The sequence below is a fragment of the Talpa occidentalis genome, unplaced genomic scaffold (assembly GCF_014898055.3).
Source record: "Talpa occidentalis isolate TD23 unplaced genomic scaffold, MPIMG_talOcc4v2.1 talOcc4.2, whole genome shotgun sequence".
Taxonomy (NCBI): Eukaryota; Metazoa; Chordata; class Mammalia; order Eulipotyphla; family Talpidae; genus Talpa; species Talpa occidentalis.
The window spans coordinates 11,940,477-11,958,113 of NW_023602073.1; the positions used below are offsets into that span (position 1 = coordinate 11,940,477).

Sequence of the window (17,637 nt, forward strand, 5' to 3'; positions counted from 1 at the left end):
TGAGATACCCAACACTATTGCTGACCTGATCAATGTAACATACCTCTCTCTCTCTGTTCTTGAGCTCCCTTGCAGGCGCCGGTGTTTGTCTCCAAGGAAACCAGAAAAGGCTTGATTGAACCCCTGGACTCAGTCATCTCCTCAATGGCTCCAGACACAGGACTGTGGTTTTCTGCAGTGCACCGATGAGGCCCTCTAGGCCTCCTGCAAGTATGCATATGTTTCTAGCCTCACCAAAATCAGAGCTGCTTGTGTCCACGTGTTTTCAGGCCCTGCTTTCTAGGCTACCCTGGACGCAGCAACCATGCACTGCAGCGCAACCGTCGCCAGGCTGGCCGGCTGACCTCTTTCTCCTTCTAGAACCCACGGTGTCAACGCTAGCGCCAAAGTGGCTGGGGGGGTCTCAGCCCGAGAGGCCCTCCGCGCCCTGGAGTCACCCCAGGGCGCATGAGCGTTGAGCCCCGCGGGTGGGCACGCGGGGCACCCTCGTGGCGAGGTGGCGCGCGAAGACCTGCGCTCAGCGGCCGCCCAGGGCGCGCGCACTCTCGGGTGTCGCCCATTCGGCCCGCCGCGGAGGCCCAGGCCGGGTCCACAGCCCCCGCCATGGCGAGTTTCTTCAGGCGCAAGTATAAGAGCGGGGACCTGGTGTTCGCCAAGTTAAAGGGTTATGCCCACTGGCCGGCCCGGATAGAGCAGATGGCCGAGCCCAATCGCTACCAAGTGTTTTTTTTCGGGACCCACGAGACGGCCTTCCTGGGCCCCAAACACCTCTTCCCCTACGAGGAGTCCAAGGAGAAGTTCGGCAAGCCCAACAAGAGGAGGGGCTTCAGCGAGGGGCTGTGGGAGATCGAGAACAACCCCATGGTCCAGGCGTCTGACTACCAGCTGGTCCAGGAGAAGAGCTGCGTGGACGGGCCGGGGCCCGCGCTGGAGGATGGCGAGGGCGTCGTGGCCATGAAGCGCAGCGCGCAGGACGAGGACGGCGGTGACCAGCAGGGGAAGCCCGTCGATGAGCTGGTCCAGAGGCCTCTGAAGAGGAGCGCCGGGGAGCTGCTGGAGGAGGCCACCCCCAAACGTCCCAGGGAGGCCGACCCTGAAGGAGAGGCCAGTGAGGCCGCAGCCCCCGCGCACGGGCCGCTCCTGGTGGAGGTGGAAAACGACAGCGCCTCGTCTGAACCAGGCCCGGCCTGGGGGCTCCCCAAGGGGGGGCAGGAGCGGAAGCCGGAGGAAGAGGCCCAGGCGCCGGGCGTCGGAGACCACGCGAGCCTGTAGTCACCAGTGTTTCAAGAAGAGCCCCCCACCCCTGTTCCTGCTGCTGCCTGGCTGTTACTGGGGAAACTCGCCATGGCCTGCAAGATGGAACCTGCCCCCACCCCACGCGCTGTTCTTCACCCCTGACTCCCCCTCTCCAAGCCCGGCCATTAGGGGTTGGCCTGCTTGGGACAGGCTATCTGCGCCTCACCTGTGTGATCTGAGTCAGGGCCTCTGTTCCCTGGGTAGGGATGAAGCCACCGTGTCCCTCGCTGCTTGGAACTGTTTCCCAAAGGCTTCTGGTGAGGCCTGGAACTTGTGTTTCCATCTCCTGATACCCCTTCCCTCCTTCCACAGGCGTTTAGGACTCTGCCTTGGAATCAGGGCTGGGAGAAGGGGTGGTCTATAATGCAAAGGGGGACTTCTGGGGTCCTGGACCTGGCAAGCCTCAAAATGTGGTAGTGAGGAAGGCAAGAGAGTGACATCTTACAAAACACCTGTCTGTGCTCCCATGTACCTGTCATCCCAACTGTCTAGATTCAGGAATGGAGGGGCTTCCTTCCAAAATTACTTCTGCTGACCCAGGAAATTCTGGGAGTTGGAGTATTTCACCCACACCTGGTCGGCCGAAGGGGGCTTTTATGTTTGTAAGATCTGAAGGCTTAACTTTATCCAGTTTCTTGGATGGGACTAGTAAGGAGCACATGTCGTCATTTAGAGCTTCATTTAGATCTCTGAGGCCACAAGGGATATTCTGGGGAGACTCCTGACTACTCCTTTTCCACTCCTACCAGCCACAAGACCGCTCTGTAGTTAAATACATCACCCAGGTATAGAAGAAAAGGTACAGAACCTAGCAAACCTTTTTAGTAAAAGGAAATTTATTTTGAAATGAACATCTGCCCTTTACCTCCACTTTGCTCATGGTTTTCCCACTCCTATACTGTATTTCAGAGTGAACCAAGGGGTTTCTTTCCTATTTGGGATTTAATGACTTTCTTTTCCGAAGGAGGGCTTTGGTGTTCCTCTACAGTGCCATCTTCTGTCTGCAACCCCTGGCCCGGAACCTGGACCCTTCAGTGTTGTCACCTACTGAGAGGACATGGAAAAAAGTGCCCCCTCCTAACCTCTTCCTAGTGGTCTGCACTGTCTCTTTTATTCCTGCTCTTCTCCCTTGGGCTCTGATGAAAAAACTGTTGACTGTAGCTTTGGAAGTTTAGATCTGAGTTATTTCAGTTCTAGGAAATAAAACCTGTTGATGAAACAAATTTTTTCAGGTCTTTTCCTTGGTTTGGGAAGAAATGGCCTTAAATGTAGTGTTCCTGGTGTTTCTTACATGTTCCATGTTCAAAGTGATTATTTGTGATGTGTAGGGAGATTTTAGACTCATGTTTGTTATCCCAAGGTCTCCAAAATGTACTCCATCTGCAGTGGTCACTGACAATGATTAGAATGAATGGAAGCAATTTGATTTAAAATGTTTGAATGACAAACTGCAATGAAAATTGAGTTTCTAATACTTTCCATGCTTTTCCAAATAGATTCAGAGAAGAATGAAGGTAAGAGGACTGGTCCTCCTTTTTTGTTTTTTTTAATGTTGTTACTTTCCTAAACCTTACCACTTTTCTCTTTCCTCCAGTACCTTTACATAATAGAGACAATAGCTTTATATTTCCAGTTTTTAAAATGTGTAGAAACTGCAGCATATTTTATGTCTTTTCATACATATGATAATTTATGGCTTCGTGGAGATATCTGGGGATATTTAAGTATACTGGCTTCCAGTTTCTGAATTCATAAACATTGCATGCATGCAGAAGCTTAGTAAAGAGTGGGATCCTTCTCATGGAACATGCCAGACCATCACTGTAACAGCAGGATTGACATGAAACACAATCTTATTTTCTATTTGTGTATAAGATGATATTATTTTACTCCTAGGTACTCAAGGTGATGCATTCCTTGCTTTTCCACTATTGCTATTGCAATATTAACACCGGGGATTTCTATTCAATGAATGTCTACCATGTGCCTAGAAGACTGGCCTCATTCAATCTTTGTACTAGTCTGACAAGGTAGGGTTTATTACTCAAAATTCCCATTGGAGGTCACTCTGATTCAGAGAGGTTAATGATTTTCCTTGCACTTCAAGAACAGTGAGGAACCTAATACAGGGTTTCCTTGTCCAAGCCTAATATCTGTTCCTTGAATTGCACATTCAAAAACAACTTTAAACATGAAAATAGAAGTTACCAAATTGTTACTTCAGTATTAGTAATGAGTAATCATGATGGCAGGGATTATTTAGTCTCTAAAAGATGCCAGACAATATACTCTACATAATCTACACGTAATGTCTTTATTAATACAACCACCCAGTTAGTTAATTGGTATTATCTCTGGCTTAAAGCTGAGATTTGAGATTATAAGTAATTTTCCCAAGGTCACTAGTAATGAACCAATTCTCAATGGCAGATCTTTCTCATTCTACATCATAGGCTGTTTGCTTTGTTATATTTTATTCCCTCCTAGTGAATAAAATTTCATATAGAGTAAGATGGAAGTACTTAACTTTCACTATTTTGAAGTGAAACAATGTGTGTAGGGCAAAGAAATATAACAAGCATTGCTCATGGGTTTTTCGGGGGAAGAAAAAAACATTTGGGGCACCTGACAATTCTTTTGTCCTTAAATGAGTTCGCGAAATGATGAGGACAATTGCACATTCAATATTTTTCAAGAAGTATGTGACTATAGGAAGTTTGAATATGGATCGGCATATTTGCCACAGGCAGGCATGTGATTTTGATAAGGTTTTTATGGAGGCACATCTTCTGAAATGATTCAATAACCTGAAAGATAGGAAATGAAATTACTGCCATTTGAGTCTTTCTCTTTGTATTATTTCTTTCGTCCTTTTTTGTTTCTGATGGTGGTGGTAGAAAAAGTCGGTGTTTATTAGGAAGCGCTGCACACAGTCATCTTCTTGGTAACTATAACATGGCACTGAAATTGATAATCGGGCTTATGGTACATGTAAAGAATGATACAGTTAACACAAAGCCTAATAAGAAAAGGGGAACGTGGGAATCTATATTCTCAGCCTTCTGTCTAATTTGCTGGCCATGAACTATATTATGAGTTGAAAACTATTTTCGAAAAAGAGTCTGTTTAAGGAAATTAAAATTTCTTCAGTTGCCAAAAATTTCCATTAATTCCAGTGCCGCTTTTTTTTCTGGAAAGTGTAGCTGTCTCTCACAAAAGGACTGATCAAAATGGTCAGTGATCAGTTACCTTACTGAACAAAGAGCTCTGCAGGACCTTTTGCAGATGTGGTGGTGTGATGAGTGTGGTGGGTGTTCAAATGTGTTCATATATGTTCTGAAGACCTTGTTTTAAAGTTTGCATGTAGATGCATGCTCATTTCATGTCACTGATTTGCAAACACATTTAATATTCTGGTTTCCATAAGACTTTCGAGTCTTACAAAAGTATTTGACATTTCACACCAACACCTCTGCTTATATCATTTTAGCCAGGGACTAAGCTGCTGCTGATTGTAAATTCTGTGTCTTTCTCTTAGCCAAGATTTAGCCCTCACCGGCTCTGCAATTTCTCATCAAAGGTGCAGATTCTTCTTTGTGGCTCATAACCTCCATTTTCTGCTTCCTGAAAATACTGTAGATATTCAGGGCAAGTAGGGCATCTTCTATTCAGCTCATTGTCAACACTCTTGTCAAAGAACAGCTTCTGCTCCACATGCTACCCACACATGCTGCTCCTGGTATTTAGAAAGAGCTGCCGCCTTCTTCTGAAGGCAACTACACAAGGTAAAAGTCACCCCTGTGTGTTCTGTGAGCTCCTTTGCTCACACTGATCAGATTCTAATTTCCTGTTTATTGCTTGCTTTTCCACTAGACTGTAGGAAAATAATATGTTTCATTAATATTTTATCCCTGTTTCCAAATCATGCCACAGTAAGCACACAATAGATATTTTCTAAACGCTTGAAAATCTGTTATCAAATACTCCTTATAACCATGGTGTGTGATTAAATGTCATATATGATGTTGAACACATTCTGGCTCTGAAGAGAGAGAGGCAGGGTAAACTGACCTGATAGATTCGTTCACGGGTTGGGAGTGAGTTTGTGTGCCTGTAAGTAGCTGCCTGCTTAAGCTTAACTAAGGCTCAGACAGTGGAGGAATATTATTAGTTTGCCATCAAGAGGGAGATTTCTCTGGGTCTGTGAATGCTCTCCAAGCCACCTCATTATAGGAAGGTACTTGCACAGACACTTTAATAATGCTTGGCTCTCAGCTAGGCAAGAGTGCATTCTGCTTGTTGCTTTTTCCAGGCTGAAGCCATATATTAGCCATTGAGTCCAAAAATTATAACAATTCAGTGCGGATATGCTATTGAGAATTTGGATCTGCCATTGCTTCACCCTCTTGTGGTATAGATATTTCATTTGTTATAGACATGTCTCAGAATTTATTTATTTATTTATTTATTTATTTATTTATTTATTTTAAAGATTTATTTATTTATACAAGCACTGGGTGCAGTCAGAAGCACGGGAGGGTGAGAGAATTCACCAGAGTCAGAGCAGGGAGCAGAACAGGCAGACGGATGAAGTACACTGCTGAGGGGAGCAGCGGGCACAGCAGGAGAGGTCTGCGTGCCATGTGGGACCCTCGCCTGCCAGCGATCCAACGGGCGCTGCAGAGGCTGCAGGCAGCTTCGCAGCCCAGCGCTCAACCGCTGTGCCCCCTGGACAGGCCCATGTCTCAGAATTTAATACTTTAAAGGAATTGAGTTGCAATCTTACAAATCAACTATCTGACTTGTAAATAAACACATTGACAACTCTCCTGCCCACCTGTGACTATGCAAGTGCCTCTCTTTTTCTTTTTCCTAAAATCTGTCCCTTTAAAATGTAAAATGGATGCCCTGGGGAAGGAATTTCTATGGGGACTCAATATGAGGGGGTGGGAGGGAAGCAAATATTGTTTAAAAAAAAATTAAAAAAACAAATGATGAAAATTCCCATGCAAAATTAAAAAAAAAATAAAATGTAAATAAACAAATAAACCACATCTTCCCTACCCCTGGTGGAAAAAGTTGACCATATTAGAGGTTGAGATCCTTAAAATAGAGATCTCCTTAGTGATTTTTCTGGAGTAATTGTGACAGCTGGTGATTTTCTCTTTGTAGTCTCATTTTACATGTAAACTTCAATTTCACTGAAATGGTCTTGAGAATGTCAGAGGAGACACAGTAAAGATCACAGCAGAAGGCTCCAGATGGCTAGAAACAGCTTGTTGATCAGGGCATATGTTGATCAGGGCACTCCTAGGCAGAGAATGGCCAAGTCTTTGACATGGGTGAAGTGATAAGTGAAAATAAACTTCACCTTTTCCTACCCTGGTGCATGGTTAATGCCCGAGGACTATTTGGTGAGTGCCCTATTCAAAAAACTGATAGCTCTATACACCCTTCTTCCCTGATGAAATTTTCCATGAATTACTATGCCACATAGGCACTCCTTCAGTGAGCTCCAACAAGACCCAAATTCTCCCCTGAGAGTCTCCAATCCACTCCTATGCCTAGTCAACCAGTAAAATCTCTTTACTGATTTATATGGGTTGCATGTTAAATCCCCACCACACCCACACACTCATCCCAGCCTGGAATCCCGGCAGGAAAATTCAGACAATTTTGTTATGCTTAGTAAGATGTGATAAATGAAACCAAAGGATTTTTTTTGGACGAGTACATGACTTTTATTGCCTGAGATTATTTCTTTTCCATCATGGTATGTAGGTGTTGGCCTCCCGAGATAACAAACCTGAATAAGACTGAAACCTGAGGAGGATAAACCAAATTATCCAAGGCCACCATCTGAATTCTAGTGTGAGTAGCATATAAAACACAGTGTCTGGCTCCTTAAGCTATGTTTTCTCTTTAACAATTTGATGCTGGGCCTCCCCCGTGGTGCAGTGGTTGAGCACTGGGCTGTGAAGCTACCTGCAGCCTCTGCAGCACCTGTTCGATCCCCGGCCACTGGAGAGGGTCCCACGTGGTGCACAGACCTCTCCTGCCGTGCCATGCCTGCTGCTCCCCACAGCAGGATACTTTGTTGATCTGCCTGTTCTGCTCCCTGCTCTGGCTCTGGTGAATTCTCTCACCCTCCTATGCTTCTGACTGTACCCAGTGCTTGTATAAATAAATAAATAAATCTTTAAAAAATATATTTTGATGTTTTCTGTAATGTGGGGAGTCACTTGGTGGTTTCTGGCTTTGGAACCACCTTAGATTTAATTCCCGGTGCTACTGTTCAAGAGCTGTGTGATCTCAATGTTCCTTGATTAAAAATCCTGATAATGATTTTCATGTGACAGATCTGTCATAAGAAGCAAATGAGGTCATCTATGTTAACATGTTAAGTAGGGTACCTCGCACAAAATAGGCATTATGTCCATGTAAATTCACAGCCATTTAATGTAGTCCAGAGACTCAACAATACCAATGGAAATCATTCAAACCCAACTTAGCACAATCTTATTTAGGAAAACACCGGAGGCCCCTGCCAGATGCCAAGCAGCTCTTTGTGATGTATTTAATTCTATATTTGTTCTGCTCATACACAGAGAGAAATGGAAATCTTATCCTCTCATTTCCTCATATTGCTCTTCAAATAGCTTCTTTAAATTCCCTCACTGTTAGCCGAGTTATTTTATACAGACATTTCCAATTTAAAATATTCCTCTTTTTTGGCATGACTCATCCCTCTTGTGACCAGTTTTATTGCTTCTGTTATTTCCCTAGGATCCACTCGCTGTTTTCCAGGGGGTATTTCTTAACTGTATCTCCTCGAGTGGCTCGTATTCCTGATTTTTTTTTTTCAACTGTAGAAATAGTAATTGTATTGCTCTAGTTATTTCTTGACTCCCTTGCCTTTTTGCCAAGGTACCTATCTGTTCACACATAATTTTAATGAGCTGCCCAATTCGATTACTAAAAGGCATTGGAGTGTTACAAGAGATTGACCATTCTTTCCAGAAGCACTCTCGGTTTTCATGTCCTCTTGTGATTTTACCAAGTGTCACTTAATTTTGCTTTTTTTTTTTTTTTTCTCACACCCTGGCCAACTCTTCATCACAGTCATTATCTTCCTCTCTTGGTGATCTACTTAACACTTCATTAAAAAATATGTTCAGCTCAGCTCCTTTCTCACTGCTATTCACTTGTCAACAAGACCTGCTTTCCCCTAACACTTGTGGTTCTTCTGGTGCTGAGAATGTGTCAATCATTGGTTCCTTCCTTGGTGCTGTTTCTTTACATGCTTCTTCTCCATGGCATCTGTCTCTCAGCCTGAGGTTCATTGCCATCAATTTTGTTTTACAACACTGTATAGGATTTAGGGGAATAAGTTCTTTTTTATTCCCCTTGTTCTTAACCATCGCTGTTGGGACGTACACACTGGTTTTAATCAGTGAGTACTTTGATGACAGTATCTTAAATATCCTTTTAAATCAAAAGCAAACCTAAGAAAAAGCAAGAGTAATTGTTCCACTGTATGAGTCACTCTTTTTCTTTTGAAAACTAAGATCTGCTGAGTGATTAGAAAACTAATAATTTTGCTTTGGTTTACTAGAGGTGGGTGCTGGAGGAAAAAGCATTCTTGTAAAGATGTGTGGGTATGTCTGCACTGCCCCACCCTCTGTTGAGAGCACTGGGAACACCGCAGGAATTAAGAGAGACAAGCTGTCTTGTCTCACATTTGGTGGGAAACACCGCCAAAATATCACTGAGTAAATAGCATAATTTTAAAATGCAATATCAGAGTGGGACAGAGAATGACTAAACACCACATATTTTCAGCTCAAATTAAACTTTGTCTATTATAAGGCTCTTAGGAAGTCTATGGCTCATTTGAAATGAAATGTTTCAATTCAATTAAAATATTTCAGTTCCATTAAACAATTTCAAATTTAAAAGAACAAACTGTTCTGTAATATTGTGTTCTGTAATACTGGTGTCTATATTCTGGTTCTCTGTCTTCTTACTTTGTAGAAAAAGATCCTAGAACTTTCATGCCAGCAGGCATGCAATAATAATAGCATCCATTCACTGAGTGCTTACTTTTTGCCAGAGATGCATTGGTCAACAATATAAACAAAGCACTTGGCTTCTGCGTGCTTCTCTTCTAGCAGGTAGTGGATGGCGATTAGGAATAAACTTAATCCATGATGAAATTTTATTATATTTTAGAAGGTCAGGAATGTTATTGGAAATAAGGTAAGAAGGGTTATAGATTAGCAGAGGTAGGTGTGTAATTTTAAATAGGGAAGTGAAGGTGGTGGACAAGTTTATGCACACACCTGGGTCTCATCCTTTTTTTCCCCCCTTTATGTCATCACCACATCAGAATGTAAGTGAATAGTGTGACATCCCTATAAATATGACCTTGCAACAGAATGTTATGAAAATATAAATAATCCACAAACCCAAGTATTTTTATTATGTAGAATATATCACAAAGTGCATAGCTCACAGTAGGGACACCAAACCCTATTATATGTGAAATAAGAAGCATTGCTAGATACCACTTACTTGCCAAGTTGTCATATGTGGCCATGTGGCAATTTTTACACTCTGGCCTGAACCAAAATTTGATCTTTATGTTTGACATGTTTTCCCTCCCCAAATAAAATACATTCAAGCCGAGAGACCATGCCATTTTCCATTTCTTTTGCAATACCTTGCAGAACACTTTCCAAGGAATCATTCATTTTTATTGATTAACTTGAATGACTGAAGTCACAATGTGGATACATATTAGAAATGACCCTCCATATCCTGAGAGCAAAGGCATGGGTGAGATTAGTTTCACATGAAATATGAGTTATGGTAAACACCGGATTCCATGTGGCCTGATGGAGAATCCATGAGGCATGTTGTTATTACATGCCTACAGGGCCAAGTTTTTACTTAGATTATGGTAAGAGACTCATAAGTTATTTTTCTTGTTAGTGTCACCATTTAAGTCTATGAAAACTCCTTTTTTGTGGTCCAGAATCTAATTTTTTTTTTTTTTGATGGTAGTCAGTGTTTGGAGTGGAAGTAATAGACATAAATCACATGTGTTTATGGGGTTGTTGGTTAATGGTTCAGAAAGTGCAAAGAGATGAATTTAGGATAAGTTAAAAGCCTCCTTTCACACTATAGAATAAAACTAGAGTTTTGTGATTTCCACTTGATTGGCATTCCTAACACTCACCTGTTAACAGGCACTGCCATTATGTCTGAATGTCACAGCCTTAGAAAAAAAAAAAATTCCACATGAATGTTCCTGGGTAAGGAAGAAAAGAGCTGTTTGGGTCACATGAATTAGTGAGGTAGTTGATCACCCACCTTCTCACATCTTCATGACTGTCACAAGAAACGGACACCCTGCCTATATTTTAATCATGCTGATAGAAATGTTTGATCATCAAGCAGATAAAATGAAGTGCAGGCAATCTGTAAGGCTTCTGACTCTGTGGGTTTAAGAAAGAGAGAGAAAATGACAAAAGTGATGTTTTACATTCCAAGTGCTCAGTGGGGACCAAATACAAAAACAAAACACATTCTACTTTCTCTTGTGCCTTTTTGCCCCCATACACTCTTGCTCCAATATATCACCTCTATTCGCTCCCAGCAAGATATTCCACCATGCAAGAGAACACTTCTTTGGCCTTTTTTGATTGTGCTCACCCCATGAACTGGTTAAAGAGATTTCCTCAAAGCTGAATATAAATAATAATGAGCGGGTTGAAAATGGTGGACCACAATGGTCGCCCCCAAAGGCAAAGCTTGTCACGTGTCTTATCACCAAGTATCAAAGGCAACCTTTATTCCTTCACAGAAGCTGCATATTTCATCTTTTCCTTTCTGATCTCATGGGGCCAGGATGGCACCACATATTGATCTATTTTGAAAAACAAACTCCATGCTACAAATGGTTGATGACAAGGTGCCTCTTTCTGTACTCGAAGCGCTGTTTTGGGCTGTTCCAATGGATGGATGCCTCTAAGAATTATATTGCAAAAATAATTAGTGGAGCTGTGACCTGCTTTTGCTGCATTTTCCCTCTCTGGCTCAGGAGGAGAGACAGTGGTAGATTGCTGCTTCATGCCACCACCTCCCTCTATAACAGCCATTATTCATAGCAGGGCACTGGAGGTCACGAGTGCAGTCTTTGTGCACAGGACCCTTCGATTCATCCTCTGTCCTCAGCTAGATTGTGAGCTATGGCAAATGGATTAGGAAAGCAGTTTATTCTCTGTACAGAAGATGTAGATTTGACCTTGTGTTCTCCTTCTGCATCTTCTGTGATCTCGCAAACCCTAGACATGACTTTCAAGTAGCCTTGCAAAAAAAAAAAAAAATCTCCAACTGTGCTTTGGTTTGAGTTTAAATCATAGTATTCCAATCATTTGTTGGTTTTGCTATAAAGATGCCTGGGGCATCCAGCTGCAACTGAGAGGGCAGACTTGTCATTGTTAGTAATTAGAAAGCGCCTAGTAGTGATTCAAGGTAGCTCAGAATTCATACTTTAAAAAAAAAAAAAAAAAAAAAAAAAAATGTGTTAGTGAGATGTAGTTTGCTGAATTCATTGTAGCTGTGTGACTGTCTTTTTAACCTTGCTGCCCTGCTTATTTTATATGCAGTCAGTCACCAAAGACCCTGGTTCCTGCTGTGTTCCTGAAGTCTGATAAAATGCATCAAATATTAGCAGAATCTTCTGGTCTTTTGCTCTGTTTCTGAGATCTCAGCTATGTTGATATAGCTATAAATTTTAATAAATCCCTAACACTTAATATATGTGATAGGGCATGGTAGACACAAAGAGGTGGCTAATACATTACAAAATGATTAAACTAGATGCTATTGCTTATGATATTTCAAAGAAGGCAACTTGATTCTACTAAAGAAATGAAGCAATAAAGAATTATGTAGCCTTGTACACCCAAGGAAAACTGCTCAGGGAGGCAAAATTCTGACTTTTTTTGTTTTTAAAGATTTATTTATTTGTGCATATAAGAACTGGGGTATAGGCCAGAGGTGTGGGGGGCAGAGGATTCACCAAAGACAGAGTGGGAAGCAGAACAGGCAGACTGACTGAAATACACTGCTGAGGGGAGCAGCGGGCGAGACAGGAGAGGTCTGCTGCACCATGTGGGTTGATTAATGGCTGGGGATCGAACTCGTGCTGCAGAGGCTGCGGAGCTTCATAGGTTGTGTCTTAACCCCCTTGCGCCACCAGGGAGGCCCTTGAGACTTTTTCTTAATGTTGGATGAGTTAACCTTTGAGAAAGCAACACCGAAGTAGGTAAAATAGTTCCTCCTTATTTGAGGTTTCATTTCAGGGGTTATGTTATTGTCTATCAGGAAGGTATTAGACCACTAGCAACTGGCTCTGTTTTGCAAACTGGCATTTTGAAAATAGTATATTATTTCAGGAGGAAACAAATATTTAGTGAGTAACGAGGAAATGCTGGTAACATCGCAAATTATTGGATATTTCCTATTGCATAGTATAAGGCAATTTGCGATCATCTTAATGAGTAGCTTCATTTCATAAATTCTTGACCTATGATTAAGGTAGACAAGATAGACTCATTGAAATATTTATGAATTGTTAATATTTTCATCAGGACAATATTTATATACTTTATGAGCTCTTCTATTAAAATAAAACTTTATTTAGTTTTCTTGAGTCCCTTTCTGATATGTGAGCATAATTCATCTGAAATTTATTTTTTAATAAAAATTTTTAATTTCCTTTTATTTATGCACACAAGAACTGGAGTCTAGACCAGAGGGTTGGGGGATGAGAGTAAGAAGGTTCACCAGAGACAGTGGGGAACAGAACAGGCAGACTGACTGAAATACACTGCTGAGGGGAGCAGAGGGCAAGACAGGAGAGATTTGCTATGCCATGTGAGTTAGTCCCTTGGCCAGGGATCCAACTCATGCCTCAGTGGCTGGTGATAGCTTCATAGCACTGAGACTTTAACCCCTGCACCACCAGGGAGACCCTCATCCGGAATCTAAATTTGGCTGTAATGGAACCAAATTCCATCCCCAAATTCCAATACCAAATTTTAAATAAATAGTGAATACATTTCCTAATTAGCCTTTATCATCCTACCCATGTGTTCATTTTTTTTTAATTTTTACTAATATTATCATTTACTTGATGAGCAGGTATAACCATAAGCAAATGTCAAAGCCAAAGACTAGGAGAATGAGAGCAGAATTGTCATAAAGAAAAATGAAAAAGGAGATCTGGAGAATTTTTTTTGGAACCTAGCAAAATGATCAGATTTTATATCATTTGGAAGTGATTCTGATAGAGAGCCAGGTCCAGTGCTCACTGATGTCTCTTAGTGAAAACTCAGCTCCAAATTCATGATTAGCTTCATGTCTTATCAAGTGATTGTACCAGCATTTTCAAGTAAACTCATTGGTTACATTCACTGAGAAATTATTGGGAATCACACATGGAGATATGTAAAATTGTGCCTGTTACTCAAAAATGAATTTCTCTACACATGGAGGATAGTACATGTTTAGATAAATTTTCCAGAATATAAATTTTAAGAACTCCAGCATCTTTCATGATAAAACACTTTCACTTTCCTTTCAAAGATGATAATAATAAAAGGGATTTTTTTTCTCATGGTAGCAAGTTGTAAATTTACATTGGAAATTTATCAGAAAGAATTTCTGAGAGCTGTAGATCAACATTTATAATTTCACAGTCATTTTTTTTAAAGCTCAACATTTGCATATCTATTGCATTCATCATGAAAGAAGCTATTAAGTGAGATCTGAGGATGGTGTATGAGTGTTGAACTAATATCCTTCAAAAAAATGAAGAAGGTATAATGATTAAAGCCAAATTTTAAAGCAGTTATTCACAATGTATATCTTACTTGCCTTATATTTACAGCATATAATTAAAGAGGTATTAAGATTCTTTAAACATCTGTGAAGATAGCATAAGATTTGCAAGGTTTAGGTGTCAGTGACTTATTTTAAACCCTTCCTATTCAAACATGGCTGGCAGGCCTTTCACTGCATGATGGTACAAAGCACATCTTTAAACTAAATCTCCTAAGGTTGCCTCTGCACTAAAAGTATTTGTCAGTCTTGTTTAATACAATTGTTCTTTTTCTGGCAAACAGAGCTTTATTTAGTGGCTAGGATAACTCATTACCCAAATCCCAGAAATACGATTTTCCATGAAAGTCGTCAGCATTTCTGATTTCTGATGGTGAATTCTAAATAGTAACAAGATGCTTGTGAGCATAAAATGCTCGTGAGCATAAAACTCTTGGCTGTCAGGCATCGTGACTTAGCTTCCTTTGCAGATTTGGGTCAGTCACCCTTAAAAACATTAGAAGAGGTAGAGCATCTTAAAAGAGATATTCTATTCTATCACATAGGAGGTCAGAAATTAGTTTGTCAGTTTGAGAATTTGGAATCACTTGCCATCACAAATTTCAATCCAGGAAATGGGAAATATGAAAAGAGTGAAAATATATGTATTTGACAGCTCCTGACAGTATTATCATAAAGGGTCATCTTGACTAATGTCTTTTTTGCCATGTGAAAATGAAAACACAAGGAAAGCCCTGCAAGATCAGCCCCCAAGAGAGTCTCATGCCCACACAAATGAGGCTGTCATGGCGGCTCTGAGCACCAGCCTAAACTGGGGAGCTGTGTTTGGGTGTTGCCAGTTGGCTTGATGTATGTACGAAATACTGGCCCAGATGTGAGTGATTGTTGCTCAGATGGGTATGTGATATTGATCCTGCTTCACAAACCCATTCAGAGTAGAATTGCAAACCCTAAAATGTGTAAAAGAGAAAAAAGGAAATCATTGAGAACCAACATAGATGTTATTAAAGCTTATGCTTGAGAGAATTGAATATGTGTCCCTGGAAGTGGGGGATATCCTGGGAGATTGTGAAGGCAGGTTGGTGGTCAGCCTGCTTGAAAAAGAGACCCCAGTATTATGATGCTGAGGGTGCTCTGTGGTAGGCTGGGCACAGGGGGACAGGGGAAGAAGCCCACATGCACATGATCTATCTCCCCAGGAAAAAGCATCTCTGCAGGGTTTCTCCAAAAGCCCAGCATCCTTCCCATATGGCAGCAAGTACCAAAACAAGTAACACCCCTAGGTTTTGGCAATAGCCTAAAAGGCACCTTATAAAGTCTGTTCTCACCCAGCCTCCTGGTGGGACAACACAGAGGTTCCAGGGCCCCGAGAGCAAGGAGAGAGAGAGGGAACAGCCAATTGTGGTCACCAGTGCTGATGGTTACTTCTGATGAGAGGAAGCATAAAAGCATTATATAGGCAGCAGACAGAAACTTTAAATTACTCCTTAAGAAACTGGTAATAGTTAAAAAATCATGGAATCTGAGATGAGATTAAAGGATGCAGATGGGGGATTTTGCAGAGCAGCTTTGAGAATGGTGGTTCATGAGGAAGGGAAAAAACCATATTTCTACTGAAGAAATTTTTCGATTTAACCTCATATTCAATGCCCTTATCTTTTCTTGAGGCATTATGTTGAGTGTGTGAAAAAAAAAAAAAAAGGATGAATGAATGAATGAATGAATGTGGATCTTATCAGTAACTGCAGAGTTAAATGCATGTTTTTTCTACATTTAAAACAAAATCAAAGCCTCAGTGAGCAGGCAGATGGTGGAAGCTTTTATTTTCCAGGAGACAAAGAAGATATCCATGCCCTTTAACTGCCATCAGTGGGAGGCTGCGGTCTCCCCCGTGGGTGAAGTCAGCCCAAGGAAATCGCAAATTGCCAGGGAAGCCAATCCACACCTTTCACACTTTTTATTTTACTTAAATTGCCAAAAAACAACCCTTGCTTTTCAGTGAGCTTTTGATTTTTGAGAAAATTAATACCTTTATCTTGGTGTTTTTGCTTTTAATATAATTAGCACACACACACTCATATTCTTAAAAGAGCAATCAACACCCCCCAAGGGGAAGCCGGGATTGCCAAGGATAAAATTTTAAAATCCCAATACTTGTTTTGAGCATTGACAGTAAATTCCAAAAGGATTTCTATTTGACAATGTGAACTAAAATATGCCTCCACCCTCCATGTTACAGTTTAAAAAGTGTTATTCCAACAAAAGCAACTGAAACTAAGCATTCTGTTTGTTCTTTCATGGCTGAGGGTATTTACACATATCAGAGTTTCATTGTTTGAAAGAGACTCTTTTCTTCCTAATGTGAATATGAAATATCTCCTTTGGGGTCCAAGGCATATGCATAAAGATATATCATTTGCCTTTTAATGGGGCTTTCTGGTGACTCTACAGTTTTAAATTGTTCTATATGCATCAGATATTCCTTACTGAGTGTTCTTGCTATGGGCTCTCCAAATATGGATGGAAATAATTATAGCAAGGATGGCTTCATACGATGATGTCACTCCAGAGAAAACCTGTACCACGGGAGCATTTCCAGTAAAGTATGGCAGAAACTGCAGGGTAATCAAAGTGCAAATTCCAATTTATTTAAGCAATATTGTTCTTGCTCCTCCATTTCACAAAGCTGTCCTTTCTCATTAAATTTTTGAAAGAGAAGGAATGAATTTTACCAGCATAAATCTGAATGCTAGTTGACCTTTCCGAAAACTCTACATGGAACACTGGCATCAGCTGTCTTTTCACACACGTGGTGACAAAAGGACCAAATTGAGGCTTATCAGGAGGAAGCTGAATAGATGCAAGACTTGATGTCATCCAGCTAGGCTTTTATTTGCAGAGAAGTTTGTGTATATTGAGGGGAGTGCATGCTGATGACCCTAGGAAAGGCTTGAACAATTTATGTGTCTAGGGAATTCGGTATATCCTGGATGGACATACCAGGGTCTGGCTATGATTTGACCACACCTAGTGCTCTCTGGCAACAAACACATGAATATAAATACAGTTGATCACATCTGTTTATTGCTGACAGTTTGACAGAATTAAGCTTTGGTTTATTTAATAACTTACTCTTTTATCAGATGTTTATTACGCACCGATGATGTATTAATTGTCCATGTAATAGGTGGACTTACAAAATGAAACAAGATGCAGTTCTTAGCCTTCTTGTGCTCATAATTGGGGGGCGTTTCTTTTTTTTTATATTTATTTATTTATACAAGCACTGGGTACAGTCAAAACCACGGGAGGGCGAGAGAATTCACCAGAGCCAGAGCAGGAAGCAGAATAGGCAGACGGATGAAATACACTGCTGAGGGGAGCAGCGAGCGGCAGGAGAGGTCTGCGCGTCATGTGGGACCCTCGCCA

The 17,637-nt window shown here is 41.2% G+C and overlaps 1 protein-coding gene and 1 long non-coding RNA gene across 5 annotated transcripts in view; one reads left to right on the forward strand and one right to left on the reverse strand.

Moving 5' to 3' along the window:
• LOC119251685 (uncharacterized) overlaps nucleotides 1-427 on the reverse strand; it is a 72,065-nt gene extending 71,638 nt beyond the window's left edge. For all 4 annotated transcript variants that reach the window (XR_008552998.1, XR_008552997.1, XR_005126569.2 and 1 more), the window contains exon 1: nucleotides 44-427. This is a non-coding gene — a long non-coding RNA (uncharacterized LOC119251685). The remainder of the gene's footprint in view (nucleotides 1-43) is intronic.
• Nucleotides 428-533: 106 nt separating this feature from the next.
• HDGFL1 (HDGF like 1) lies at nucleotides 534-2,538 on the forward strand. Its single transcript, XM_037520740.2, has one exon. The coding sequence runs from the start codon at nucleotides 604-606 to the stop codon at nucleotides 1,270-1,272; it is 669 nt and encodes a 222-aa protein (XP_037376637.1). The 5' UTR covers nucleotides 534-603; the 3' UTR covers nucleotides 1,273-2,538.
• Nucleotides 2,539-17,637: the final 15,099 nt, after the last annotated feature.